The 27,909-nt window shown below is 43.4% G+C and overlaps 1 protein-coding gene and 1 long non-coding RNA gene across 16 annotated transcripts in view; one reads left to right on the top strand and one right to left on the bottom strand.

Moving 5' to 3' along the window:
* LOC128410486 (uncharacterized) overlaps positions 1-15,856 on the bottom strand; it is a 54,037-nt gene extending 38,181 nt beyond the window's left edge. The window contains exon 1 of the long non-coding RNA XR_008329522.1: positions 13,791-15,856. This is a non-coding gene — a long non-coding RNA (uncharacterized LOC128410486). The remainder of the gene's footprint in view (positions 1-13,790) is intronic.
* Positions 15,857-16,127: 271 nt separating this feature from the next.
* MEIS2 (Meis homeobox 2) overlaps positions 16,128-27,909 on the top strand; it is a 243,008-nt gene continuing 231,226 nt past the window's right edge. For 2 of the 15 annotated variants that reach the window (XM_053381678.1, XM_053381726.1), the window contains exons 1-6: positions 16,129-16,908; positions 18,038-18,270; positions 19,774-19,915; positions 20,601-20,651; positions 21,449-21,499; positions 22,331-22,480. In XM_053381678.1, the coding sequence (XP_053237653.1) occupies positions 16,897-16,908; positions 18,038-18,270; positions 19,774-19,915; positions 20,601-20,651; positions 21,449-21,499; positions 22,331-22,480 (639 nt within the window). In that variant the 5' untranslated portion in view covers positions 16,129-16,896. Of the gene's footprint in view, positions 16,909-17,297; positions 17,421-17,493; positions 18,271-19,773; positions 19,916-20,600; positions 20,652-21,448; positions 21,500-22,330; positions 22,481-27,909 lie in introns of those variants that run through there. The other 13 variants (XM_053381779.1, XM_053381760.1, XM_053381659.1 and 10 more) reach the window with 12 other exon arrangements.

The following is a 27,909-nucleotide window of genomic DNA, read 5'->3' as shown; positions in this document are numbered from 1 at the left end:
AGAGACATACTTTCATGACAGTCCCTTGATTAGCATGCGGACCACATAGCTGAAGTTATCTTAAAGGAATTGCACGTTTTTATTTTTGCATTTTACTGTACGGTTGTGGAACTCAATGCAGTTCACTATGGGTGCAGCAGTCACAAAAAGAGAGGTCTCTGCAGAGTAAAATAAAGCCCCATTTTCCTGCCTTGGTAGAGCAAAGAGTTGAATGTAGACATAGGAAATAAATACAGACCCCCATTCCCTGTAATGTCTGTGAATGTGTGCTGAAGATGGGAGGGTGAATCCTTCTATGCAGTGGACTGGATTAAACCTCTGGCGTATTATTGAAAATTGGTTTGTAGTGGTGGGGAAGTATTAGTATTACAAGCAAAGGCAATACAAGATTTGGGTAGTCAACTTTAAAGTTTTTACTGATTTTTTTTTATAAAAAAAAAACACCCTGATCAGATGACAGGTTTCCAACAGCAGACTGAAGTGGAAAGAATACAAAAGATATTGATGCTGCTTTATTTACCACATATACAATATTTTATTTTTCTCTTGTGACACAGAAATTGTAACCACAATTTACAAGTGTATGCCCACTCAAATTGCTATTGATTTTGGTGATGTGTTCCCCTGATATTATCATTCATAAAACTGTTTTGAATTATTTCAGTCTGTCAATTATTTTGACTGCTAAATAGTCAACTCAAATTTGCACTTACCTTTTTTGCACTTGTTCTTATTGGCAGAAAGTCTCTATATTTGCCTCTGTTTGCAGATTAAACAACAAATGCACATGGTAAACTAACCCTAACCCTACTGCCTCATTTTGCTCTCTTTTTTCAGCCAATAGATGCATCAGGACTCTGCTTGCATATATTTTTGATCTTAAACACATTTGCATTCACATGTGGATTCCAGCAGAAGTTATTTCACCTAAGTGTTGTTAAGATTTCTATCCTGATGAGAATCCTTTCCAAAATTTACCATGAATAGGTTAACCCGCATAATACAAAATGATGATGCTGATAATCTGTAATTGAAGAGACAGTTAATTTATACCTCCTGCTGTTTCAAAACAGTCCAGTGGGACACAGAATGTCAAAGTCTACTTTAACTGCGAGCTTGGGGAACTGTTGTGGTTTAGATTAGATGTTTTGTGACCCAAACAAATTGATTTCAGTGCTGTCTTACCAAACTAGTATGGTACTTTTTTACTATGTTTTTATCCTGCTTTTCAGGAGCTGCTCAAAGCTGCTCACATCAATAAAAACAAAAGAAGGAGAGAGGGGGTTTGAGGCCCTGCCATTAGCCTTATAGACGGAAAAAGACAAGATACACAAGTGAGGGGGAGGTGGGGAGAGATAAAGAATGCAGATCTGTTCTTCAAAACAATGTGGTGAGCCTTATGTCCAGTTCAAACCAGGTTGATCTTCCTTGTTGGTGTTTTTGACTATTGTTCCTTCATTTAATGGATGGGGCCAGAGTGTCCTTTCCCTTTGCTTCTATTCTAGAGCATCCTTTCAGGCAAGGAGAGGGCATGTGAGACTGCTGAAGCTACTTCTCCTTTGGCAGGTGGATGGAGGCAATGTGGTCCCTCCCTTTGCTGTGATGTTTTTTCTGGGAGACAGAGGAACCAGCTTCCCAGAGGTCCTTGGTCCCCTGGCCAATGGCAGAGTGTGCTCACATCTTTCAATTCTGCCGTGTGTGTGTGTGTGTGTGTGTGTGTGTGTGTGTGTCTTTCTGCAAGTTCAAAAGAACCTGAAAGCTGGCTGAGCTAGAACCTTTTCTTTATCATGTGATAGCTCTCCACCCTAACTTAGCTTTTGAAATAGATATACCATGGGGAAGCATGGGGAAAAAAATTAACTCCACCCCGTCTCCAGTCTGACATACAACCGTTTCTTTACTGTGTCAAGATTCTGCTGCAAGGGTAGATACACCATGCCTCAGGCTCTGTTCATGGCTCACATCATTAAACCAAATCACTTTTTGGCCTGATTATCCTATTATTTCTGCCATCTCGTATATATCTTTATTATCATTCCTGTATGTATAACCTATGATGGCCAAGGGGGGTGGGGACCTACAATATGTTTCAAAAAGGAGAAACCATTTGATTTCAGCATCTACCTACCATCACAAAATGCATGTTTTTAGGAGGGGTTTATTTCCCAACAAGTTCCCAAGAGTGCAAAAAATGCAAATAAAATAAAATAAAATGGGGAAGGGTGGTGGTAAAAAAATACTATTCTGTACATTCCCAAGTATTGATTGGGAATTTTTCTTTGGCAAAGTTATCTGAGTTTCCCCGATGTGAGTATATAACGTACTCTGTGCTCAAAGCTTGAATGTATGTGGTAGATCCCATGTCATTATGAACAGTTTTCTTGTTCTAGAAGTGAAAGAGTTCATTGTCTTCCCAAAGTTTGCAACCCATCCAATATCAGGAGAGGATTGATTTGTTTCCATTTACCTGGTGCAGCAAGGCAAAGTGTGTGTGTATGTGTGTGTGTGTGTGTGTGAGAGAGAGAGAGAGAGAGAGAGAGAGAGAAAGTATCAGACTAATCTGTCTCTTAGCAAACATGCAAAGAACATAAATGATAACACAGAATATACAATAAATAAACAGCTAGAACATAATAATGAACACTTTCTACATGAAATTCTACATGAATATTTTTCACGGAGCTTGTAGGTCAAGGCAGTGGCCAAAACAATTAGGATGTACAATACCTCAGTTACCAGAATTTGCTGTGGTATCCACACACTATTTTAATGATAACTAATCCATTGTGGGTATGATACAGCTGAAGACAAACATTCTAAAGTTCCATTAATTTTGGTGAGTTAAACATGTGTTTTCAGTGGAAGAGATGGAGTCAAAAATCCTTAATTTGTCTGAGATTTGTGAACTGAAAGGCTACTTTCAGGAAGGCTAATCAATAAATTCCCAGAGGTTCAGGAGCAGCAACTCATGAGAGGGTCTCCTTGGTGATGACCCCAAGAATATGGAACACCTTCTCAACAGAGTTGCATCTGGCACCATATCTTTACAGCTTTTGTTTTTGTTGTTGTTGTTGAAGACACACCTCTTGAACTTGACCTTTGAAAAATTAAGAATTATTTTTTGTGTCCTCCCTGCAATGTATTGGAAAGATTATTGATTTTGTTGTGAGGTGAGGTTTTTTAAAAAAAACTGTTTTAATTGTGCTTTTATCTGCCCTGGGAAGTTAAATGTAATTCTGACCTTTTTTTTTTTAAGGAATAAGTCCCGTTGAACTCTGTGGGGCTTCTTAGTAGACATGTATAGGGTGGCACCTAAAATCCCATTCAGGTGTGGGCTTAAATCTCCCTTTGGAATTAATGGGATTAAAAAATACTGAATATTAAGTATTTCTATAAATATAGATATATTTATGTGTGGTTCAGCAAACTTTACACTTTAGCCAAGATCCTGCTGCTCAACAGCTCAGCTGCTGTGAATCAAAAGGTTAAATTTAAGTGTCCTCAGTCACCCAAGGAACAGTATTATCCAGTATGACACAAGCCTAGATATGTTGTCTTATGATTGCCATATAGCCTAGAGGTGAGAATATAGGACAAACTCTTGTGATGTTTTTGTTTCCACACTGCTTATGCCCATGTATACTTCTCTAGGCACTTTGATCAGAGCAATGATAAACAATAAAATTAGCATGGTAATTATTGCAAATGCATTGATTGATATCATAAGAAGTTTGCATATGTCATTTTATATCAAATGTGTTACCATTATTTCATACATAATGATGAATGAGCTTATTACCATTTATATAGCACTTAGCCATGCAAAGTGTGTAACAGTTTTCGGCTGCAGACTTCATATGCTAACATCAGTGGGAGTTTTTTTGCAGAGTTCAGTGTAAGGTTTCATCCAACATTTTGTTTGCCCTATTTTGTCTGGCACTATTTAAAAATAAATAACCGTGTTCCAGTAGACCCAAGTGGTAAGGTCTTTCCTGGACTGTATCACTTTATCTTATGAGTGTGTCGAAGTTGGGTTGCATGTAGAATCTTCCCCAAAGATAGAAGTCTTACTGATGTGCTAGTTTTCTCCTAAAACTTGACTAAGGTGGCAATCGTACACACACTGACTTAAGAATAACCCCCATTTAAAATTGTATACATACAGTAAGAGGACTTACCAGGGATTGAATGCCAGTATAAGCATCTGGCATCTTCAGAATCCAATACGAGTGGCATTGTTCTCTGTGGGCTAGTAGATAGATAAGCTGTTAAGATTTGACACCAGAGCCAAGGATTCACTGGGAGTTCTTAAACAAGTCAGTCTCCCTTTCTGTAAAACAGGAATTTTTACGGTCTCCTTGACAGGATTTTGTAAGGAACCACATTGTAGAAATGTCTGGTATTAATTATCTAAACCTACCTTTGCAGAAGCTCATTGTTCTCCAGGTTTTGTTATGTATCTTCTGTGCAGTCCCACTCAATATTGGATATAATATTGGAAATAAGTTTCCCATTAAATATGTCCCTGGCATTTAGGTAAAAGAGAAGGAAATGTTGAGTGTGAAGAAAAGTTGATTGTCATATAATCTCTTCTCTCAGGCCACAGGTCTAAGGCATTTAGGAAAGCCCCAATCAACATGTTAGCTCTGCTCAGTAGACATCTGGCCAGGTGTTCTCCTGGTGTCTCTTAGAAGGGCTCTGTCTTGCTTCTTCAGTGGCTCTGATAATACATGTGATACACACAAGGCTGCTGTAGTACTGCTGAAATCTCCCTGAAGTCAATGTGATTTAAACAGGTTTACAGCCTGTAGGATTGCACCTGAAGAGATTACACCTTGATTTTGTACACATTACATGAAAGTAATTCCCACTTAAATCAATAGGAAAGCTCTCAGGACGGCTAGGCTAGGCTGCATTCCGAGTCCACATATGTGGATGCAAGCCCCACTGAAATCAGTGCAGCAGACTTCGGAGAAAATATGTTTGGGGGCAGACACCCACCCACACCCAGAGAAAGAGAGAGAGAGAGAGAGAGAGAGAGAGAGAGAGAGAGAGAGAGAGATGTCTGCCTTCCCAATTTCCCAGAGAGCCGGCTATGATGTGGCACTGTAACATTATTTAAACACCTTAGAAAATAGCTTACATTTGACTTAGCTTCTTGATCCCAGATTTCTATAGAGGAATCTGAAACGATTTTTTTCCTAAGCCCATCAAAAGTTGTTGCGCTCTCCCTCCTGCCTCCGCATCCCTGAACTGCTCTTCTCTAGTATGTGGCGGAGAAAGTCTCAGGTCGAAACTTTGATGGAAGAATCACACTACCGGGCTGGGCTGTGGCGGGGGGGGGCGGAGAGAGTGGAGGGACCCCTGAATAACTTAACTGCGGAGGACAACGAAGCATATGTTTATAGGTAGTGAAGAAAGAAGAATCTCCGAATCTGTATTAATTATCCTACAGAGGTAACAGGGTTGCAACGATTCTCAGTTCTGACTAACACCAGCAGATAGCAGCAAATGTGAGAGCTCCCAGACATTATTGAGAGCTGCTGCTGGCTTGTTTTGTTTGCAAAAAAAGAGTAAATGTGGTTGGGAGGGATGGGGGGGGTCTCGCTTCCTACCCACCCGCTTCGCTGCTCGCTAGCGTTAGATAGGGTCGTGTTTCTCCCGTTCCTCCTTAACGGGAGTGGAGGAAACTTTTAACAGGACGGGCAAAAACTACCTTGTGTGAGAGAGAGGAGACCCCGCAGCCCGGCTGGCGAAAGGGAAAAGTTCACGGCAGGGTTTCCCCGCCTCCCCCGCGCGGCGTGTTTATCTGAGGACACAGTCCTGCCATCCGGAGTCATTAGGAAGGTGGGGCGCCGCGACGAGGCACTAAAGCACCTTTGCCTTGTCGGGGGGAGGGGGGACTTTGTACTTTAATCGCTGAGTAAATAAAGAAGGGAAAGGGCAGAGAGAGAGAGAGACCTGCCCAAGTGAGCGGATGGTCTCGTTGCGCCTGTTCCTAGAAAGAAGGAAAGGAAGGTTGGAAGAGTGTGGAATCGCTTGCTTTTGAAATCTCGATAGAGATCTGGCCCCAAAACCCAAAATCTCTTCTAGTCAGTGTAACCTGTGAGGACCAAATAAAAAATGTTTCTTCTCACGGGCTTTGTTTACTGAAAGAGAGGAAACAGACCGTGTGTGTGTGTGTTGGTGGGGGGGGGGTTGTTTTGGTTTTATAAAAAAACAAAACAATAACGCAGTGCATCCTTCTCCTGGACAATATTGTGCCCATGTACAAAACACGGGAGTTAAGGCGCTAGTCCTCTAGGCGCCAGCCTCCTGCACAGATGCACGAGGCACAATTCGCCTCTGTTGTTCCGAGAAGGCAAGCTTTGCTTTCCTGAAACCAGGTGCCCGTCCATGGAGTTTGTCAGGGATCATAAAGTGTGCATCGATTATTCAAAGAGCCATCGATTATCCCAGAATGCTTACTGCAGCAATGGGAAAGGTTAAAAAGGAAACTGACCTCCTGCCTACGTGACACAAAGTCATTAGGTAAATGAGGTATTCATACAGGTTAGAATCAAGGTCAGGCGGATTTTATTGGGGGAGATTAAACGCAGCCTTGAGCTTCGGAGTGCGGGGAGGAAGGGGGGTCAGTAAATCGGATCCTAAATCCCAACAAAAGCAAACAAGTCTGCCCCCACTTCCAGGTTTCATTTGGAAGGGGTTGGAATTTGCTTGCTTTTGTTCTGCCTCCCAAATACACAGAAAAGTAATATCTGCCGGTGCTGAGCAGCCTTCAGCGAGGGACTTCGGTGAACTGATGCGACCCTCCGGATTTGCTCCTTTGGGGCGGGGGCTTCTGGTCAGCCCTCTTCTCCCCCCATTCCATTATCATGTCGGGTTTTTCTTTTTTTAAGAATTAAAGATGCGGGCGAGGATGTCGAGGAACACCCCGGCGCGCCCCCTGCCTCACTCTCTCCTCCCCTCCCATCGATAGGAATCCGTCAGATTAAGGAGAAAGGAGTGAGGAGAGAGATATGTATTTATGCACATATTTATCCCCTCTAATTAGAGAAATTAATCCTCTTATGGCTAAAAGGTAAAGTCGGAGGCATCCCTTTGATGTTTAATAGCGTCATTTGTGGCCAACATTCCAGCTGATTAAGGCGTAATTGTTGTTAAATGCTTTCCGAGCGCGCGAGGGAAGGAGGCGCCGGGCTCGGAAAGGAACGAAATTCGGGCGCCGAGGGGACGAGGCTCGACGGATAGGAGCTCCGGACCCTCACCTTTCTCCAGCTCCTTAACAGGGGCCTTTGGGCTTATTGCTCCATGCTAAGGCAGCGGAGCTCCTCGGCCATCCTGTCCCTTTTTCGTGGGGAAGTTTGCATCAATCCACACCGTCTGCTGGGTGCGTCCCGTCGCACTTTTTTTTACAGGGACCGCGGAATCCTCTCCTTGCCTCCAGCAGGGGAGACACGCCGGCCGCTAGCAGCAGCCAGACGCCCCTCGGCGCATAGGGCGTCTTGGTCGCGCGTACGGTGGGTTCCTGGAAGCCACCACGAACCGCGGAAACCCTCTCCTGGAGGGGGGGGGTCACAAGCCCAAGTCAACAAGGTCCCCCATGGGGCCAGAGCCTCCGCGCCCCCAATCCACTCGCCTTACTTCTCAATTTACAGGCGGGAGAGAGTTGCAGGTCCCTTTCCAAGACTTATCACAGGCTAGTTGGGATGGAGAGGAATCTTAGATGATTAATAATAATAATATCCAGCCAGGTGAGTCTGGAGGAAACTGCGGGGCATCCGCAGAGCAACCTGGGCTTAAGGGATGGGGATGGGGGTGAGTCCAGGTGTTTGTTTGTTTTTACACATTTTCGCCTCGCGAAGCGGCTCTGCAAGAAAATGCGAGAGAGAAGTTAACCAAGAATTTGTGGCTACTGTTCTTTTCAAACTTTGTGAGCGGGATCTTTTACGCGTCCTAGAAATCCAGGGGTTTCCTAAGGGTGGCCCCGATTTGCCTCTGGCCCTCCAAAATCCAACAATGTATGTTTACTCGCCTTGCTCCTGTCCTGCTCGTTTCAAAAGAGAGGACTGAGGCGCTCATTTGACCATCGCGAGGGGCATTTAAATCCATAAACACACAGATCAAAAGGCAGCTGTTTATTCTTTTTATGCCTTTGCGGCTACTGGGACCGAAGTATCTGTGCGCCTTTCTCGCGTCCAGGCTTCATACAGGTGCGCCTGTTTGGACCGACCCGCCGGGCTTATTCGCCCCAATCTCTTCTTCCTCCGAAACAAGCCTGTTATTTCAAAATCGGTTCGGATGTTTATCCGGAATCGAAATTCGGCAGAGACCGAATAAGTGACTAGGAGCGTAGCCCGAAGTGCAGACTCAATTAAGCGCAGCCACTTCGAATTAAGGCGCGTTCCGCTTGCTGACTTCGGCGGGGTATGACGGAACGATCCTAAACCTGTTTACTGAGGAGTAAATCCGGCTCTCTTCCGCTGAGCTTACTCCTTAGGGAAGCGAGAGTAGGCAAGAAAGCGAGAAGTGGCAGGGATCATACCAGTTGAAATGGGGACTGAATCGGGATGGGCTTTATTTAATCAGGTCGGAAAGGCAAGGGCGACACGGCAGATCCCTTTTGCAAGTTAGGCGAGGCGACCCAGGAAGGGAACGAGGCGGAGGGGGGCTTGATGTAATTGTGCGGGATCTCTACTTCTGCTTCAGCAAAGGAGCCCTGAATCCTTTGATTAAACTGACAGTCGCCCCCCCCCGCCTGCTTTCTTTCTAGAGATGGGGAAAGGCGTGTGGGAGTTGGTTTGGGGTGGGGGTGGGAAGAGGAAAACTGGAGGGGGGTTTTATGCAAATAAGCAGCTCCGAAATGTATTACAAATCCACTGTAATAAACCTGACAGTTTTGACAGTATTGACAACATAAATATATGTTGGAACGCTGCACTTTCAGACACTTAAACCGATGAAGCAATAAAAAGATTCGACTACAATATTTCAAATAATCGACATTGATGTTTTGATACATCATTTTTATACCTCCGATCGATACCCCCCACCCCCACCCCCAACCGCTCTGTGACCGGTCAATTTTAAGTAAAAACCCACCGCAATTATTTACGCTATTGCCAATGACCACCTAATAACTGTTTTCAATTAATTACAGCGGGGCTCAGCACAGGGAGAGCTCACTGGCTCTATGCAGTGTGTGCCACACAAGGCCCCTCTTCTCCTACAGAGAGAAAATCACCAATATTGCATTCTCTTTGTAAGGGGCAGCGACGGTGTGAATTTTTTAAAAAAGAAAAGTGCATCAAGGCTGCCCGATTTCTGGGGAGAAAATCGAAAGAGTTTAAGACGCTGCCCAATACCGAAAGCCTCGCTCCAGAAATCGCGCCGTGTCCTTTTGACAGCTTCCGTGGTGCCCAGGAAAACGCACCCAATATATCCCCGTGTTGACTTTTCTTTCTCAAAGTTGAAACGGGTGGCTCCTTCCAGGCAGCCCCAGAAATGGAGCTTCATTGAAGTTCCAGAAAGAGTTTGCGTGGTCTGGGTGTGTCCAGATTGGAAGGGACTGTCCGGAATTTAAACACAGCGGAATCCACAACTCGGCCAGAAGCCGGTTTGAGCCACTTAAGGGCTTTGGGACAAAAGGATCTGAGCATCTCGGTTTTTAGCTCGGGTGGCGGGCAAGAGAAAAGGATGGCCGTTGGGGTCTGTGTTGTCTAGAATCCGCTTAAAAAGAGGCCAGGTTTTCCATTCCATTTTGTTTGTTTGTTACATTTGGTAGAATTAAATTGGGAAAGTGGGGATAGCAAACGCCATCCCTAACCTAGTGAAGTACCAGGCGCGTTCTCCTGCGTTCCCTGCTTGTGTGTTTTCTGCCCGGCAGGCAAGGAGGCGGCTTGATTCTGCAACAGAAGGATTCCCCATCTCTGCTCTTTCCTTGCTCGCTACCCTACAAAACAAAGGGCCGGCTTCCTATTTGCATTCCGTCTTAGGATGCTAGTGCGTAAAGACGGGGCTATGGAGAAGGTGGGATGTGTTGGGGGGCGCGCTGCAAAAGACCTGGCAAGAATCGGCCCCATTGAAACAGGCCGATTTCGAGAGAGCCAACGTGCTTAGGGATCGGTGCTTGACCGCAGGGGCTTCCTATCTCGGGAAAAAATTCGACGGCGAGTTTGGGATTATTTAGAGGGAAAGGCAGAGCGCGCGCGCAAAGAACCTGAAAGGAACGGGCGAAAGTGCCTTCTTGATCTCCGAACTTTCTGCGGTTAGGGAACTCCTGCTTCGGGACCAGAGATAGCATCCCTTTCCGTAGAAGGGCTTTCAGTTCTGCGGTCAGATCTCTTTTAACTATAAAGTACAAAGAAGCGCGGGAGAAAGCGATCTTCAGGGGCTGGTTGGAAGCGGCAGGTTCTGGGAGTGTTGGAGTCCCGCCAGATAGCGCTAGAGGGCTGTTTATTGCCTCGCTTCTTCAGTTCAGCGGGATCTTTACAGAATAAACAGGAGAGATAAAGAAATAAAGGGGGGGGAGACCCACTCCACAAGTGCCATTTTAATTCCTAGAGGTGTTTGGGGAGCATAATAGAGGCTTGCAAGTGAATAAAGAAACTGGAGTTCATGTTGATTTTGAGCAGAAAAAGGGAGGGGGGAAGGAGGGTGCGGAAAGTTTAACAGGTAACTTACATGAATAATCCTCCTAATTCAACTTCCAAAATTACAAGCATATAGCGATAGAGGTCAAGAAAAGTTCACCCTGCTGGGATAGCATTTACTTGGGGTGGGGGGTAGAAAGGATGCTTGAAAAGTTTGAAAACAGGTTGCTGAGAGAGGAAAGAAAACTAAAGAAGGGATAGCACGAAACGGCCTTTCGAAATAGGGAATAAAGAACTGGGTGAACAAGAATCAAGACCAGAATCAAGGAATGCCTCCATCCGTCCCGGGCAATATTTGGCCCTGCGTTTATATGGTGGCGCATTCGCCCAGACTGAATAGTTCTGATTGTGCGTGTGCGTGTAATAAGTAGGAAGAAAGATCGCTACTGGTCAAAATACTTTACAGAAATCTGAGCGAAATGACCATGCCCGATCCATAGCCCAGTTTAGCTAAAACGCACGAATTCCCACCAAAGACAAAGCATTTAAACCGGCGGAGGTTTCTCAGCGGTTTTCTGCAGCCGCCCACTTTGGATTAACTGGTGGACTGGAGTAAAACAGCAGGGTTTTGGGGTTGTTGTTTTTTTAAGGATTTGGAGAGTTAAAAATAAATTGCGCCTGTTAAAAAAAAAGTCGTGCCAGCTTTCTGAATAGTAATGATTGTGGTGAGGATACTTCCAGTATAAAGAGAAAATAGAAGTGAGGAAGTGGCTGAACTGTTTTGAAGAGTTCTCCACCTCCCTGCTTTCATCAGTAATTCTGATCCATTCTTTGTCATTGGTTCTCGAAGCAGAATTCAGATCAAAATATTTAAGAATCATCCAGAATTTTCCTATATTAAAAATGGAGCTATTTCCCTCCCCCATTCAATTTGCATAACCAAAAACAAAAATACTTCATTTCAGCAAACAAACACTGAATAAAGTTGCAAACAAGATTATGGCTGAAGTTATTTGTCCCTCCAGCGAGGCGCCGGTCCTTCTAACAGATGTAGAAAAGTTAAGAGGATTTGAACCACGCGAATTTAATAAAACCAGATTAGCTACATGCACTTTCCACACTGTTAGAGACCCCCAAGTTAATGGCACCAGAGAGTATCTATTAGAATATATAAATAGCAGGGGGGGGGGAGGAGGATTTTTGGACGGTGGTCAATAGCAACGTTCTGCATCAGTATCTCACCCAGCCGCCATAAAAAAACCCTTATTCTCTGTATAGCTCAGAGTGTAAATCTGAAATAATAATTTTGTACACACACACATTCTCTCTCTCACACACACACGTAGACTAAGATATTACCTGTTGTGCAATTCCGCTCTGTCAAAAAGAGAGGAGTAAAAAAAAATCTTAAAAATCTAAAAAGACACTCAAATTGTAAAGATGCCACCCTTCCAAAAACCTGGTTGCTGAAAACAGATTCTTGAAGTTTTAGAGGATTTTCTTTCTCGTTCCGAGAGACAAAGGAAGCGGTTTGGAAGTTTGGAGTGAATAGGGTTTCAGCACCCATATTTGTTCTGGCGCACTTGTAAAATGCGATTTGGAGAGGATCTTTAGCCTACTGATTGTCTCTGTATTGTTTTTCTTGAAACGGATCTTTTGCCCTTAATGAATCCCCACACAGCTGGACAGCTCCTTCGCGGACACTGAGAACCCTAACCCCCAACTGACCCCAATTTGACACCACAAGATGAAATTTTACCGCCTGTTAAAACCATTTCCAGCCTGGGCCAAAAGGGGGGAGGGAAGGAAGGGGGAAGCGGATTCTTGACGGAGATGCATTTCCACGCCGGACACCTAATTTCTTTTTTGGACTTTGGGCCGGTTCTAGAAAAGAGGAAAGCCCCACTTGCAGCTTGCAAGAGGACAAGGCTCTGAAGGGACAAGCTAGCTTGGAAATATCACTGAAGTCCACTGTGGCTGCCGTCCTAAGCACACTTATATGAGAGTCAATCCCACTGACATCAGAGGGCCTTCCTTCTGAGTAAATATGTTGAGGACTGTACAATGAATTATTATTATTATTATTATTATTATTATTATTATTATTATTATTATTATTATTCAGCCCAAATGTAACCCCTGTCTCACATATCTCACATGCGTCCAAATTCCGATGGCTCCTATACCCTGCTTTTTAAAAGATAACCAACTTCAGGCTCTAAATCAAGAATAGTGCTACTCTCAATTAGCTACCCGGGAAATGTGCGTTTTACCGATTTGGAGATGGGGTTAGCTTTTCACCGACCCAAGGAGGGTATGAAACTGGCCACATTGTTGTTATTACTTTTTATTCTCTCAGGTAACTTCAACAGAAGAAAAAGACAGTCCAGGGAGGGCGGGGAACAGAAATAAAAATGTAGCATTCGAGACGGCAAATGCCCTCGTTTATTTTCCAGATTTTGTTATTTTTGTTATTGGGATATTTAGGTGTTCGGTTGTTTTATTCAGATGCTCGATCTCTTTCGAAAGATATTCAACTCAAAAGTGCCATGCAAATCAGCATTACAGAAGCCTAGCCGTCAAGTGGTTGGAACAGAAATCAAACGCACCAACTTTCCTTCCAATGAGCCCAAGTATATGAAAGTCTTTCATGCAACTGGATTATTATTTTTTACAAACTATCCTACACACACACACACACACACCCTAAAGATTTCTAAACTAAGGCTTTCTCTATCCCCTGCAAGGTCAATTCTTGCTGCCCTTCCTAGAATACAAGTTTAAAATGTGTCTTGGAAGGCGGGATTGTGTTGGCTGTGTTACAACAAAGCGATTCCCAAGGAATTTAGGAAAGTGACATTTTCGGAAGAAGGAGGGAAAAAGCCTCCGTAAGCACCATTCATCGAGGAGTAGATCTCTTTTAAAGCAATCCGTTGGAAGAGTCCAGCTGCAAAAGTAGGAAAGGATTTGCATAACCTACTGCTCTGTAGGTCTCCGGGCACCCAAAGGATTAACCAAGTATTCATTACCATGAATATCTTGAACTGCGTTACCGATTTATAAGACAGAGTAGAAAATACTGCACCACGACAAAAACCTTCCCTCCGCCACCCCCCGCCCGAAAGACGCCTTTCGCCAAAGGAACCGACTTAAGCGCCGCTTGAAAGAGATCTGCATACGGAGGGCGGTTTTACTCACCTTTCAGTAAAGTCCCGGGCAAGTCAGCCACAGAGGAGAGCGCTTGCTCTTCAGGACGGCTTTAATCTTGGAAGAGGTCCTCTAGAGGGGAGAAAGGAAGAGGGGAGGGAAGAAACGGGGGGGGGGAGAGAAGGGGGAGAAAAAGCAGCGTCCTGGATCTGGCTCCGCAGCTTCAGAGGGTGTTGGAAGAGAGCGCGCAAGTCTGGCTTAAAGTCTCGCCGATCCTTTCCTCGCCTCGCTCGCCTCTGGAGCGGCGCGTTCAGCCTCTCCCGCTTTGCCAGGCTGAGCGCTCTCGGAAAGCGAAGCCATGCCCAGTGGCGTTTGTCAGCCTCTCTCTCCACGCTATCTTTCTTTATATGTGAGGGCTGATTTCCCGCAGACATCATTGTTATGATGGCTCATTTAATCAAACTGTTTAATTGCTCCGGTAATCACTATCATCATCACAGGTACTCAATCATTCATCATTTTGGAGGGCTTTATTGACCTCTGGAGCACATTCCCATCGCCCATTAAAATCTGGCCAAATTTCTAGAGCCAACCCCACCCCCACTTGGGTGATTTTTTCCCTCCCTTTCCTCCCCAACTTTCCTTCACTGTGACCCTGTTACGAAGAACCGAATCTCCCTGCGACTCTCCCTCTTCCAAGTTTAAGCAGTGGTGTCATTGTTTTGGGGGGGGGAGTTGTTCTCTCTCCCCCCCTTCAATGCTATGTATGTGCGAGGCCACATTCACAAGTAGATACATTGATAAACCTCACTATTAACAGTATTGTCTGGTTTAGATTTTATGTTCAGGGAGCATGAAAGAGAGAGAGAGGGGAGGGGGGAGTACAAAACTGCAGCAATCAATAGTTTGACCATTGCTCCTCCCCTAAACTTCAAGCAGTCCCCATGATTGATGATCTCGGGTAGCTTTGGTAATTGACTGCTCTGAGGTAAGGCATGTTTTAGTTCCAGCAAAGTGATTGGAGGAAGCTGCACAAACACATACACACTAACGTGATAGGTAGCGTGTGTATGTATGTGTGTGTGAGAGAGAGAGAGAGAAGGAGCGAGGGAGAAAGGCGAAGAAAGTGTGTTGTGTGTATTTTCAAAAGTTCATTTGATCCTTGGGAACGGAAGAAGGGGGCACCATTTCACTCGATTTGCTGAATAACTTTGCTGTAATTAACATAGCCGTAAAAAAAGACATTACCAGGGCAATACCTTAAGCACAGGTTCCACAAAACACAGGTAAAATTGTACATGTTTATAGTAACAGGACGGATTGGCCCATTTAAAGCATCAACAGCAGCAGCAGCAACAACAACACCCCAGTGCATTCAAATCTACACCACTATTTTAAGATAGTGATTTTGCCTTCCAGTCTCCTGGCAGCCTCATAGCAAAACCTAAAAAGATTTCCCTCTCTCATCCACCCCCCCCTTCCAAAGACATCACACAGCGTGGCTGATGGAAGCGATCACTTAATGAAGAACGATGCCAAATGGGGTTGGTCTATCTTCTGCTCCTGGAAAAGTAATTTCGACAACAACAGCTAAAAGGTAGTGGTTTCACACAGAAAAGGAAACACGCACACAGAGATCTCTTTGAATACAAGATTCTGGCATGGACGGAGGACTTTGTTTAAAGCAGGCTAGTTTCCGCTGGCAGATCAACTTTGCATGCTCTCTCTCTCTCTCGCTCTCCCCCCCCCCCTTTAAACCTTTGCTACTGCCTGAGTTCCTTCGGCTTGCATAGTGGCCATTGAATCGCTGCTAGAAGTAACCTCAGAAGAGAGAGAGACTGGGGGGGGGGGACACACACAATGCGAAGCGCTGGCTAAAGAGTGCAGTTAGGCAGATAAGGGTATTGAGTGGTAAAATAATCTAATAATAAAAAAGCATGCCAGTGCTAGGCTTGTATGGCACTCCCCCCACCCTATTTCTGGCTTTTTGCAGTTCCCCCACCACGCGCACGCACGAAGCCAGGCAGCCTTTCTTTCTCTCCCTCTCCCTCTCTTCCTTCTCCTGTGCCTCCTTCTTTATCCCACACTCTCCCTTTCCTATCTGAAAAGGCACGTTGATTTGCTATGGGTATGATTTGCAGGGTGGCTTTCTCCCCCCCCCCTCCCCGGGTGGCGTGGAAGCAGCCCTGATTGCATACTCTGCATATCACAGGCTTTAAGCGCTCGCTCGCTCGCTGGTTCTGTGCTCGCTCTCTTCTCCTCTCCTCTCCCTCTCCCCTCTCCCTTGTATGTGTCTCTGTTGTAGGACTGGCTATGGCCACCACTACTTCCGGGTTCCGTCATTTCATTCTCCCGCCGATCAGCGCTGCAAAACTGAGCCTCTTCTATAAGCCAGCCAGCAGCCAACCTGCCAACACTTACTGACACTCACTCATCTCAGAGGGAGAGGTGAAGAGGGAGACAAAATACCTACCGGGGAAAAAAAAAAAGAACGGAGGAAGTCCACGTTTTGCAAACTATTCCATTTTTCTTCGCATCCTACCCCACCCTCCCCCTCCCGGTAGTTAAAAAAAAGGGGGGAGAGAGGGAGAAAAGAACCTATAGCTCTCCTACAAGACAAACCCCAAACGCGGAGTTACTGAGAGAAGAACCCGAGGTTAAAAAGATTCCTCTTTTCTTCTTCATCATCATCAGCCATCATTCATTCACTACCTTGACATTCCATGGCTTTGATTGACAGCTGGAGTGGCAAAAAGCCATGAGACACGACAGTTTGGTTACATGTGGGTTGCTGACGGGCCGATCGTAACCTTCAGTTGGGGGGTTGACGATTTTTAATTTTTTTTTTAATTATTATTATTTTTTACGCAAAGGAAGAAAAAAAAGGAAAGAGACAGAGAAAGGGGAAACGGAGAAGCAGCGCGCGGGAAAAAAGAAGATCACAAACTCGACGGGGTTCTTTGCCTACTTTTTATTGTTATTGCTGTTGTCTTTTATGATTATTTAAGCGTGCTGGAGAAGTCTATAAGTGGGTCGAAAGGACAAGGGGGAAAAGGGCTTCTTCTTCTTCTTCACCACTCAATCACTTTTTGTTGTTGTTGCTGGACTGGGATATTAAATATAGGACACCTCCAGGAGTTTATCGGAGCGCAGACTGATGGCGCAAAGGGTAGGTTTAAATCTCCAACACTTACCTTACGTGTATAAATCCTCTCTTAAGAGGGCCTGTCGGATTTGCTCGCCTCCGTCGCTGCTGCTCATGGCGGCCACTATTTAAAAAACAACAAAACAAATAGCAGCAAAAATTATTCACCGGTTTTGTGTGTGCGCGCGTGTGCGGGAGTGTGTGTGTGTGTCTATCTCTCTCTCTCCCTCTCTCCCTCTGTGTGAATGTGCGTGCGTGTGTGTGTGTCTGTCTGCAATTGTTCCACGCTTCTTTCCTCTCTAGCTTTTCCCCCAGCAGCGCGATTTCCCTGCTCCTCTCTAGCTGCTCAGTGGCGCGGGGTTCACAGGGGGGAAGGCTTGCCTGCTGCTGCTGCTGCTGCTGCTGCCGCCGCCGCTGTTGCTGTGGCTGTTGCTGCCGCCGCCGCCGCTGCCTAGGAAATTCAGCTACATTTGCTGCTTGGTTTGTCTCTGGTTTTGACAAGGACAAGGGGGAATTGCTGCTAAATAATGTTTCTGGTAACTTTCAGATTATTTGCTCTCCCACCCCCCCACCCCACTCCTCCCTCGCGCTCTTCCTTTCCCTTCCCAGCCCTGCTTCCCACCGCCGCTCCGAAGTATTAATCTGTTTACTTGTGGGTTGTTTTGTTTATTCGTGCTCCGCTCTCTTCTGACTCGGCGAACATTTTTCGCTTCTTCCTCTCCACGCTTCCAGTTTCCTCCTTTATTTTGCCTTCGGTAGATTTCTCCTCGCCATCAGCAAAAACACACACTCTGTCTCTCTTTCTCGCACACACATACTCCCGGTCCCTTCATTCCCTTCCCCCAGCTCTATAAACTGCACTTTTTATTTTGATTTCAGTCTGTACAGCTTTCTCTCTCTCCACCCTCCCCTCTCTCTGTTGTGGCTGGTCCTGGTTTGTAGTTTTGCTCTGTTTTGTCTGAGTCTGGGTGCTTTACTCTCTTCTGACTTTTGTTGTTGTTGTGTTTTTTTATTTTATTTCTCTCTCCCTCTTTTTTTTGCTCTTTTTTTCCTTTCCTCAAACCCTCTTTTCTCCCCCTGGTTTTCTTTCTTTCTTTCTCTTTCTTTCTTTCTTTCTTTCTTTCTTTCTTCTGGCCCATTTTCTTTTTGACAGTACGATGAGCTGCCTCATTACGGCGGGATGGACGGAGTAGGGGTACCTGCTTCCATGTACGGAGACCCTCACGCCCCCAGGCCGATCCCCCCAGTCCACCACTTGAACCACGGGCCGCCACTCCATGCCAGCCAGCATTATGGAGCCCACGCCCCGCACCCCAATGTCATGCCGGCCAGCATGGGATCGGCTGTCAACGACGCCCTGAAGCGGGACAAGGATGCGATCTACGGGTAGGTACGAGGCAGGGCGAGCCCGGCGCCATGGCCCGGGTCCTTTGCAGCTTCTGTGCGGAGGGGGTGCGCGCGCGGAGGGCTCGGGGATCTTCTTTCAGAGCAGAGACGATCGTAGCAAAGAGTTCCGAGCGGGTAGCCCTGCTGCTTCCAGGCGAGAGGGAAATGGCAGGGGAAGGTTTCGAGCAGCGTTTTCAAACAGGCTGCCCTTCCCTGTGTTGCTGCGCTTCTTTTAAGTGATCAGAGCAATTTAGGTCGGTTTAGTAAGGAATGCCGTGATCCCCTATATGGGAGAGTGCACTACAGTGCAGAAATCCACCGATATTTCGGATGGACCCATAAGGTAAACTGAAACTGTATTCCCTTTTTCAGTTAAAGCAGCCTTGATCAGGCTTCCCTAACCGGAGAGTAAGCCTATGTTAGAGTTCCGCAGGCACATTTTACACAGATGTAAGTTCCATGGGGGTTGTTTTGTTTATTATTTAGGGGCTGAGCTGTAAATATAGAGCCGACTCAAAAATAAGACGGTGGGGGTAGCCCTTGAAAACACCCCCAACGCGGACAAAAATAAATTGAGAAAAGAGGTGGGAGTTGCTGACATCCACAGGAGAACAACTAAGCATTGTAGTTGGGAGAATGGAAGTAACTCTCATCAGTACAGATCTGTTTGGCTTATTATTGCATTGCTCTAAAATAGGATGTAGTGTCATCACCATCCGAGGAGAGATAAAGAAGGAAAAACTAGAGAAAAACACATTTTCTGCTTATACACAAATGCCATACTTTCGCTTTCCCCTACTTCAATGTCTGCTAGGGCAATTGGGGTGTCTGTGTTAGTATTTAATATATATATATTTCTGTTCAGCTCGTTTATGGCTGGGCAGTTGGTATTTTTATCAGGATGCCCTTCTTCAGCCTGGAGAAACTTTGCTGGCATCCTCTTCCCCCCTCTTCCCTTCCCTTCAGCAAAAATGCACGTTTTCTGGCTGCTGTTAGATTTCACCGAGATATTAAGCAGTTTAAACAGTTTGCGTAAGAATAAAGTTTCCCCTTTTAGCTTGGGGGCAGGAGCGCCCACCCCACCCCTCCTTTAGTTATTGTGGAAACCACGAAAACTTGGCAGCTGAGCTACTTACTACTCGCCTTCTCGGTGCTTATTGTATTGGTTTGTGAGGGCCCGATTTTGGCGCTTTTTTTTTAAATTTAAAGTTTGCATGTGTGTATGTATGTTGTTTTCCTCTCTGGCCTTGGCCTCGCTTTCCAGTGCTGCTTCCCCCCTCCCCCGCCCCATTTTTTTTTTCCTTTATGGAAAGGCTGAGGCGTTGTGAGAAAGCGTGGACGTGTTTTGCTTTTTATTTTCGACAGGAAAAAAAAATACTTGTTGATCAGACTTTTTTTTTCTCTCCCCCACCCTCTCTCTCCTCCTCCTCCTCCTCCTCTCAACATCTCCTTTAACCCCCACCCCACCCCCCTTTTTTTCTTTTGTGTGTCACTGCCCGGCAGGCACCCGTTGTTCCCCCTCTTAGCTCTGGTCTTTGAGAAGTGCGAGCTGGCGACCTGTACCCCGCGAGAGCCTGGGGTGGCCGGCGGAGACGTCTGCTCCTCAGACTCCTTCAACGAGGACATCGCCGTCTTCGCCAAACAGGTCGAACGTTTTTTAACCCGCCTTTTCTGCACCCCCCACCCCACCCCGCGCAACACCCCCCCCAGGCAAAAGCAACACCTCGTACAAAACACCTCTTCTCCCCCCCCAACCCCACCCCGCGCAAAACGCAACAACACAACTTTTTCCATGTCTCATTCCAAGTTGTGAGGGAGAGAAACGAAGCGTGTGAGAGTGCTTACATAACGTGGTTGTGTTTGTGAGGAAAGATTCCTCGCCAAAAACTGGCCCAAATCATATCTTCACCCGCACCCCCCTCTCTTCTCCCCGGCTCCCTTTTCTTTCTCTCTCTCTCTCTTTCCCTCTCTCTCTCTTCAGTGGACACTGGGAGACATTCATTGGTCACTCTTAGCTTAACAGGAAAGGGGCATTGTTAAATGCGGGTGGGGGGTTAAAAACTCTGCGAAGGGTTTTAAGTCTTTCTGAAACCTCTCAGTTAAACAGGGTGGGTGGGTGGGTGGGGTGGGTTTTGGGGCAGAAACTGCACAGAGTGGCCTTCAGTTTGCTGCACTCTCCTTTAGTTCACATATTTATATCCTTTCCCCCTCCAGTTTGGACCTCTGGTGGCGGTGTTTGGGGCGGGGTGAGTGTTAATAGGAGTGTGTATGTTAAAGACAGCTGAATATGCACTGATTTCCCCCCCTCCCCTTATTTCTACTTCATGTAGGTTCGGGCGGAAAAGCCACTTTTTTCTTCAAATCCAGAGTTGGACAATTTGGTAAGGTTCACTTCACCCCCAACCCCATTTTGACTTTTCTTGCCCCTTCCTCCAAGAAACCCCAGCTCGCCCTTTTTTAATTGTTAATTTTTTAAAAAAGGTATAATTGCTAAGTAGGCTGTATGTGTGTGTGTGTGTGAGAGAGAGAGAGAGAGAGAGAGAGAGAGAGAGAGAGAGAAACAGACAAGACAGAGAAAGAAAGAAAGATGCTTATAGAAAGTGACACTAAGGAACCGGGAAAGAGCGAACCATCCTTATCCAGGGGCTTCAAAGAGCTCCAGTTCTTAAACATGGCAAGAGGACAACAAACACTTGAGTCCCCAATGCATTGCAAAGCTGGGTTTAAGCCCCGGGAAGCAAAAGGGAAGGAAACGGTGGCAACACGATTCTTTTGCTAATGTGGGCGATTTCAATATTAAAAGTGCTAGAAATCCGCTTGCAAAAGAGGTGAAGGCAAACCATTCATCTGGAGCATTTCACCTTTTCTTCTTTTAAAAAAGCCGGTGGTGTGGCGAGTGGCTGTTTAGCTGCTTGGTTGCTTTGCGGACTTTCAGAAACCGCTGGGGGAAGGACACCTCTGTAAACCACTAATAGCTGCTTCTCTTTAAATGTGTGTGTGAGAGAGAGTAAGGTGTTTTTTTTAAAGTGCTTTAGGTTAAAGTTGATCAAAATTGCCCGAGCGTGTCCAATGAGCTAAAATCCTGGATAATGAGGGTGTGCCCTGACCATCAGCGGCTCCCTGCTTGGGTTTTTCCTTCTCCCAAATGACAACTTCTCTGCTCCCAATTTTCTTTCAGATGATCCAAGCAATACAAGTCTTAAGGTTTCACCTTTTGGAATTAGAAAAGGTAAGAGCAAGGGGTGCTACCTCCTTTTTTATTCTCTAACACCCGCCCATCCCTGCATCTTAAAGGTTGTCTTTCGGGAAATGTCAGCTGGACACTGTAACTAGTACTACAAAGCACCGGGTGACACTCAACAAAACAGGCACTCCCCCCCCCCTTCTGGAACTTCTCTATTATTTCCAGTTCCAATCACCCTTTCAACTAGCCCCTCCTTTCCCAATCGATTGTATCTCCCCTCTCTGTCTTCCAGCCCTCTGCAATTTTCTTCAACCAGGGATAGTATTTTAAAATTAAGTATCTTCTCATTCAGTGCAGACCTGATCCTCCCATTATCTCTGAGCAAAACATTAAGATTACAAAAGAGAGTCACAGTGCCTATGGAAAGGCTAAGGTGCTACAAGGAAATGATTTTGTGATAAAGATCTCTCCTAGTTCCTATAGGAGGTTTCAAAATGTTCACTGCTCTGTCCCAATCCTTTCTGCCACTCTTCCCTGCTGAACTGCCTATGCTTCTAGATTTTATTTACGTTTGTCCAGATTTCAGTGCTTTTGATATTATCCTAAATCAGATTTTCTTCTGTCTATAGAGTAGGTTCTCCCCCTTCCTAACTTGTTGCTCAGGCAAGTCTCAGGGGAATAATATGTGCTGTAACAATTTCTCTATTGTTTCCTTGCCTTCAACTATTATGCCCCTTAATTAGAGTTATTCTTGGAATAGATTTCTTTCACAACTGGGGGGAAAACCCTCTCCAGTTGCAATCTGATATTTTTCCTCCCACACTCAATTATTATTTTTAATTTTCTTTTTCTTTCCCTTTATTTAAATATATCCAGGTCCATGAGTTGTGTGATAATTTCTGCCATCGGTACATTAGCTGTTTGAAAGGCAAAATGCCCATAGATCTAGTTATTGATGAAAGAGATGGCAGCTCCAAATCTGATCATGAAGAGCTCTCAGGATCATCCACAAACTTAGCAGACCATGTAAGTCTTTTTGATAATTTGTAAAGGTTATAACACATTTAGTAAATCTGTGGATTGTTGTTGTTATTACCACCACCATCCCCACTATTTTGTAATTATCTGCTTTAAATCATGCTTCATTTTCAGTAGGATATTTTAAAGTTGTTTTATCTTCAGTTTTGGGGGGTGGGAGAGGGGCCCTTTTCATTCAGTTACCGAAAGGTTAACTTATGGCTTGCAGAGTTCATGATCTGAGTAAACGGAAGAGTTGGCAAACTGTCGAATTGGTAGGTGCAGCCTTTTCTGCTTTGCAAGACCTATGATCAATGTCACAGAAAAGGAGTAGTAAATAGAAACTTAGTAAAAAGTTGTTGATTTCTGCACTCTGTCTCTAAATGTCAAGTGTTGAGACTTATTGGCAATTATACATTGCATTAAAACAAAGTTATGGTTTCCAGTGCTTTTCCTATGATACAACTTATTATTAGAATGTGGACTTATTGCCAAGTGCCTAGAGCATCTTCATAATAAATTGCAATAACTTTGATGAGCCAATGCACTGCAGAGGCTGGAGAGAATTAAGATAAGCTACAGGTTAGTGGTTAGTTTTATCACTTCAGTAGCTGGTGAATAAGTTAATGTTTTGGTGGAATGTTCACAAGTGTAGTTGCATGTCTGGCAGTGGTTTTTCTGCATGTGTTTGCCAATTTACTTCAGAGAAGAACTTGGGGAAATTTACCATAAGTATCTACATTGTTAAGCTTTTAAACTTGGGGAAGAAGAAAATACAGTGAAGAAACCGGTTGGGGGGAGTTACTTAGGCTTTGGCAATGAGCTCATGAAACAAACAACACAGACCATGTTAGGAACCATATTTTAACTGTGGGGTATTAAAAGGGGATTCATATGCTATGTATAGGCATCTAGAGGTAATCTTGAATATGCCAAGAAAAGTAGATATACATGTGAAGAAGCAGTTTTCTGTTTGATTATTTTCCTTTTTGAAAGTATGTTGTCAGGTAGTTAAATATTTGCTTTTGTTGTGTATTACCTTTGTTCAGAAGAGCAGAAGTAGTTGTAAAAAGAAAAGAAAAAACACCCTAGGTTTATATACGTTGTAAACCATTTATTTAATTTTTAAATACTATGATTCTATCGTTCCATTGTCAATTTCCCCTTCTTTTGAAATATGGTAACTTCAGGGACAAATTTTCATGATATTTACTATTTTATAATTATCACTCTTAAGCTACACACACAGACACACACGTACGAGTAGAAACTACTGAAAGTTTCCTTGTTGTTTTATGATGTCATTTGCTGCTAATAAGGTCCATGAAGCATGACAGAACTTTGACAAATATTTCTTGTATGCAATTTCAAACCTTAAAGTAGTGTGCATGTGAGTTTGTGGGGCCCTTAGAAAAGGTTCTGAAATGATAGGCATCCTGAAGGATAAGCATCCACTATATAAAGCAGTGCAAAAACATTGCATGTGTTCCCAGAATAGTTTCATTATAAGAATTTGTTTCATGTGGAAGTGTAGAAATGGAGCATGCTGATGTTTATATTGAGGAGATTAGATAAACTAGCCTGTTTAGGGCCCTGGCAGATGGCGAATGCTCAAGCCAATTTGAAGTGCTCTATTATAATATTTAAATTCACCTACAGTGATAGGATGAGGTTTCAGGGGGCTAGCATTTTATAATTTTATAACTGCCTTAATGGAAAATAACCTCTTTTCCTTTTTGATCTGAAACAACAAACTCAAAAAGTGACAATATATTTATCTTACACCCATTAGAGTTTGCCACTTCACTGGGTATTACAATTTAAAGCCTTTTATTTCCTGGAGATTTGAGCCATAACATTTTTACCTTAGCCCCCTGCTATTTGTCTTGAAAGAAAGCAATAATTTGTGCAACAAGAACACCAACTGGGAAATGAAGAGTTGTATCATGTAGTTGCATTTAGGGAATAGTGTCTTATTAGACATGTGAGTTAACATTGTCATCCAACATAAAACTTTAAACTAATATTATATAGTTGTAGATGCAGATTGTATGTATGTATGTATGTATGTATGTATACAGATACAGATATCTATCTTTGTTTGAAGTTTCATGTAGCTGGTTTGTTTTATTACAATGCTCTAAAAAGCAGTTTGTAATAATGGTGCCTTTTGTAATTTTAATATTTTGCTGGAAATGATTCATTTGTGAAAGCCTACCTGCAAATTAGAATGGTTAGCATGAAAACTTCTCCAATTTGATACTGTAGGTTTGTTCCCCCCTCCCATTTGCTTTGATATGCATATTTAAAATACAGCCCCAGGCTAAATCTCATTTGGTGAAAGTTGGTGCAGGGGTGATGATGAACCACTTCAGAAGGACACAGACAGCATGTTGTTTCCTCTGTTTTATATCTTGGCCCACTGTTCTGATCCATGGATCCTTCTCATAGTTTTATATGCATTTGAAATACTGACAATATTTCAATTGATTGAATATGAATAATGACAGCTTTAAAAAGAAGTGTAATTTAATTTGTTCTGTGCCAGGGCTTCTCTTGTGGATATGACAGTTTGTGACAGATACTTGACACCCCCAAATCTCTATACCTCTATTCAGTGTGCTTGTGTATGTTTATGGGTATAGGTCTACAGCAGTGGCAGCAGTATACAGTATTAGATACTAATGGGGCTCATGATTTTATATCACTACCCAGCTTAAGAATATAGCTGAAGGATACTGAAGAAATGAGAGACTAGCTAATATTTACAGAAGGGCACTTGAATACGTGATATTCAAATACTGTATGTTTTCTTTATGGGACCCCACTGCTGTGATATTTATCTAACTTAACTTGGTAGGAGAAACAGTTTGGTCTCCTCAAAAGCAATACGTTTTCTAGAAAAGCCAGATACCCCTGCTACGGTTGATGGCAACAAAATGCAAATACTGAATTATATTTTATTGTTCTGTTAACTTTTATATAGCACAGTAAGGGTAAGTTGGCATATAACTTTGTATATCAACTAGGATAATGCTAGCCACTGAAAAGCTGCAACTGTTGTTATATACTATGCTGCATTTAGTAAATATAACAGCCCATAATTAGCATTTGAATTTTTAACACCCTCATATATTTTTATTGCTCTAAGGTATTAGCTGTAGATGGGTAGAAGGTAATTACAACCATGCCCTGACTGAACCAGACTAACTAAAAACCTACTCTAGCTACAGTTCAACTTGTGGTTCTTAGGAATGACAATTTATCACTGTTTCATTTATACATATATAGCCTAATCCTGACGCTCCAGTTTTCATTCGGGTTAACCATAACTCATATTTTAAAATAATGGCAGTAAAATGTTTACTACTATAGGTATTTCAAGAGCAACTAACAGTTTGTTTAACCTATACAGTTGAATGTTTACGCAGAATCATTTTCTATAGAAATCCCACTGATTCCAAGGAGCCTTGCGTGCATGTAACTACTCAAAGGATTGCAGCTTCTTTTGGCATTTCTGAATTAATGGTTTTGAGAAAAGACATACCAATCTTTCCCCTTGCTTGTATATCATTTCAAGCTGAGTTCTTTCTTCACAGAGGCCAAAGCTGCCTCTCCTGTCAAGAACATGGATGAGTTGGGCCTCATGTTGTAGGATAAACATCAAAACAGAGTTTGGGAAATATTAATGTGCATAATTTGCACAAGCATTTTTCTATATAAGAATACTTCATATTTATGTAAGTGCTCAACACTGTTTATAACCATTATCTCAATAATTCTTACAATAGATCTGTAAGGAAAGTTATATTATCCCCATGTTACATATAGATGACTGAGGCTGAGAGATTGGCTTCCTAAGACCACCCTATAAACTCTTCTGTAGTTGAGAATGAGTTCACATGTTACATTTTCTTAAATATATAAGATTTTTTAAGTTTAAACCTAAAATTGTAAATTGTTAATACAATGAATAGTTATTTAAAACTACATAGAAACAGAGCCAGAACGATGTGCAGCTCTAGTTGAGTGTGTTCCTGCTGGGTTTGCTGCTTTGTAACATGTGAAATTGCTTAATATATTGACTGTACGTTTATGTGTACTTAAAAAAATTATCATCACCATTTACAACAAATTGATTCCATGTGTGTAAGAGAAAATATCTGTTTTCATATGTACTTGAGTTTTCTTTTCTGGACTTTGAAATGTTGCACCGTTTTCTAACATCGTGCAAAGCATGATTGTGGTAAAATGAATAAATTACATAGGGCAACATTCTTTTTTCCTGGTTGCTCAGATTTATCTTTAGCTCTTTTATTAACCAAGAAGTGAACATCAACTTACCCTAAAAGGCTATTGCCAGGAATGCAAGATCAGGGCATAAAGGCTTTTTTGTAAGATTTAGGATTGAGACCCATGTTACTACTGGCATGTATGGATTCTGCTCTCTATGGCAGGCAGTTTGTGTGAAGCAGGTATCCCATGGTTGCAGCGATATTTACCGTACCATTACAAACCCTTGAGTAAAGGGAGGGATTACTTGAAATGTAGTATCAATTTCAGTAGGGCTGCTTAAGAGTAGGTGGTTCCAGGAGTGTGACTATATTATTTTCTAGTGGTCATACTGTGTATAATATAAAAAAGGAAAGTAATCTGCCCTCACAGCAATAGTAATAGTATGTCGCTAAATTCCATAGTTTGTGGTTTGAGGCTTGCAAAGCTACAGGCTTTAGCGTATATGATACCAAGATTTTAACCCTACTGAGGAATAACATATTTGATAAGCTGACACCTTCTCTGGTGATTTTTGTGTAAATGTCACTCAATCATTTCTGTTTTGCTAACATCCACTGCATGCATTATATTTGACATAATAATGCTGTTCCATTTTGGTTCTAATGAAATCATTGCAAAGTTAGTCACTTTCTTAAATGTGCCCGGATTTCCCCTATGGAGACTCAATTGCCACGCTAGGTAAGGTGTTGTCAATTTTAACTAAAGTCAGGCAAACACTTATATATGATTTTTTGATTTCTCCTTTTGCTTAGGTCTTTCATGGGGTGGGGGAGGGCATCACCTTATGGAGTTGGACCTGGCTCTCTAGTACTAGAAGTACTATTTATTTATTTATTTACTTATTTGTTTGTCCTAAGATTTATTACCTGCCCTTCACCATAAGGTCTTAGGATGGGTTACTGCAATATAATGTGCAGTTATAAAAACCGACAAAACCGTTACAATTGTAAAAGCAAGAAAACAATCCCAAATAGAACAGAGCAATACAAATGCAGCAGAAGAGGTGTCCAACAAATGTATGAGGATAATTATATGGTAAAACTGTATGGTAATGATTTGTGAGGTAAAAAAATTTAGCACCTAAAAGAAATTGTTGAAAAGAGGCAGCTTTTGTAAATAACCTACCTTTAAAGCCTCATTTT

The sequence above is a fragment of the Podarcis raffonei genome, chromosome 1 (genome assembly GCF_027172205.1).
Source record: "Podarcis raffonei isolate rPodRaf1 chromosome 1, rPodRaf1.pri, whole genome shotgun sequence".
Taxonomy (NCBI): Eukaryota; Metazoa; Chordata; class Lepidosauria; order Squamata; family Lacertidae; genus Podarcis; species Podarcis raffonei.
The sequence above is the reverse complement of the archived record's forward strand: the minus strand, read 5'-3'. Positions and strand labels throughout refer to the sequence as shown.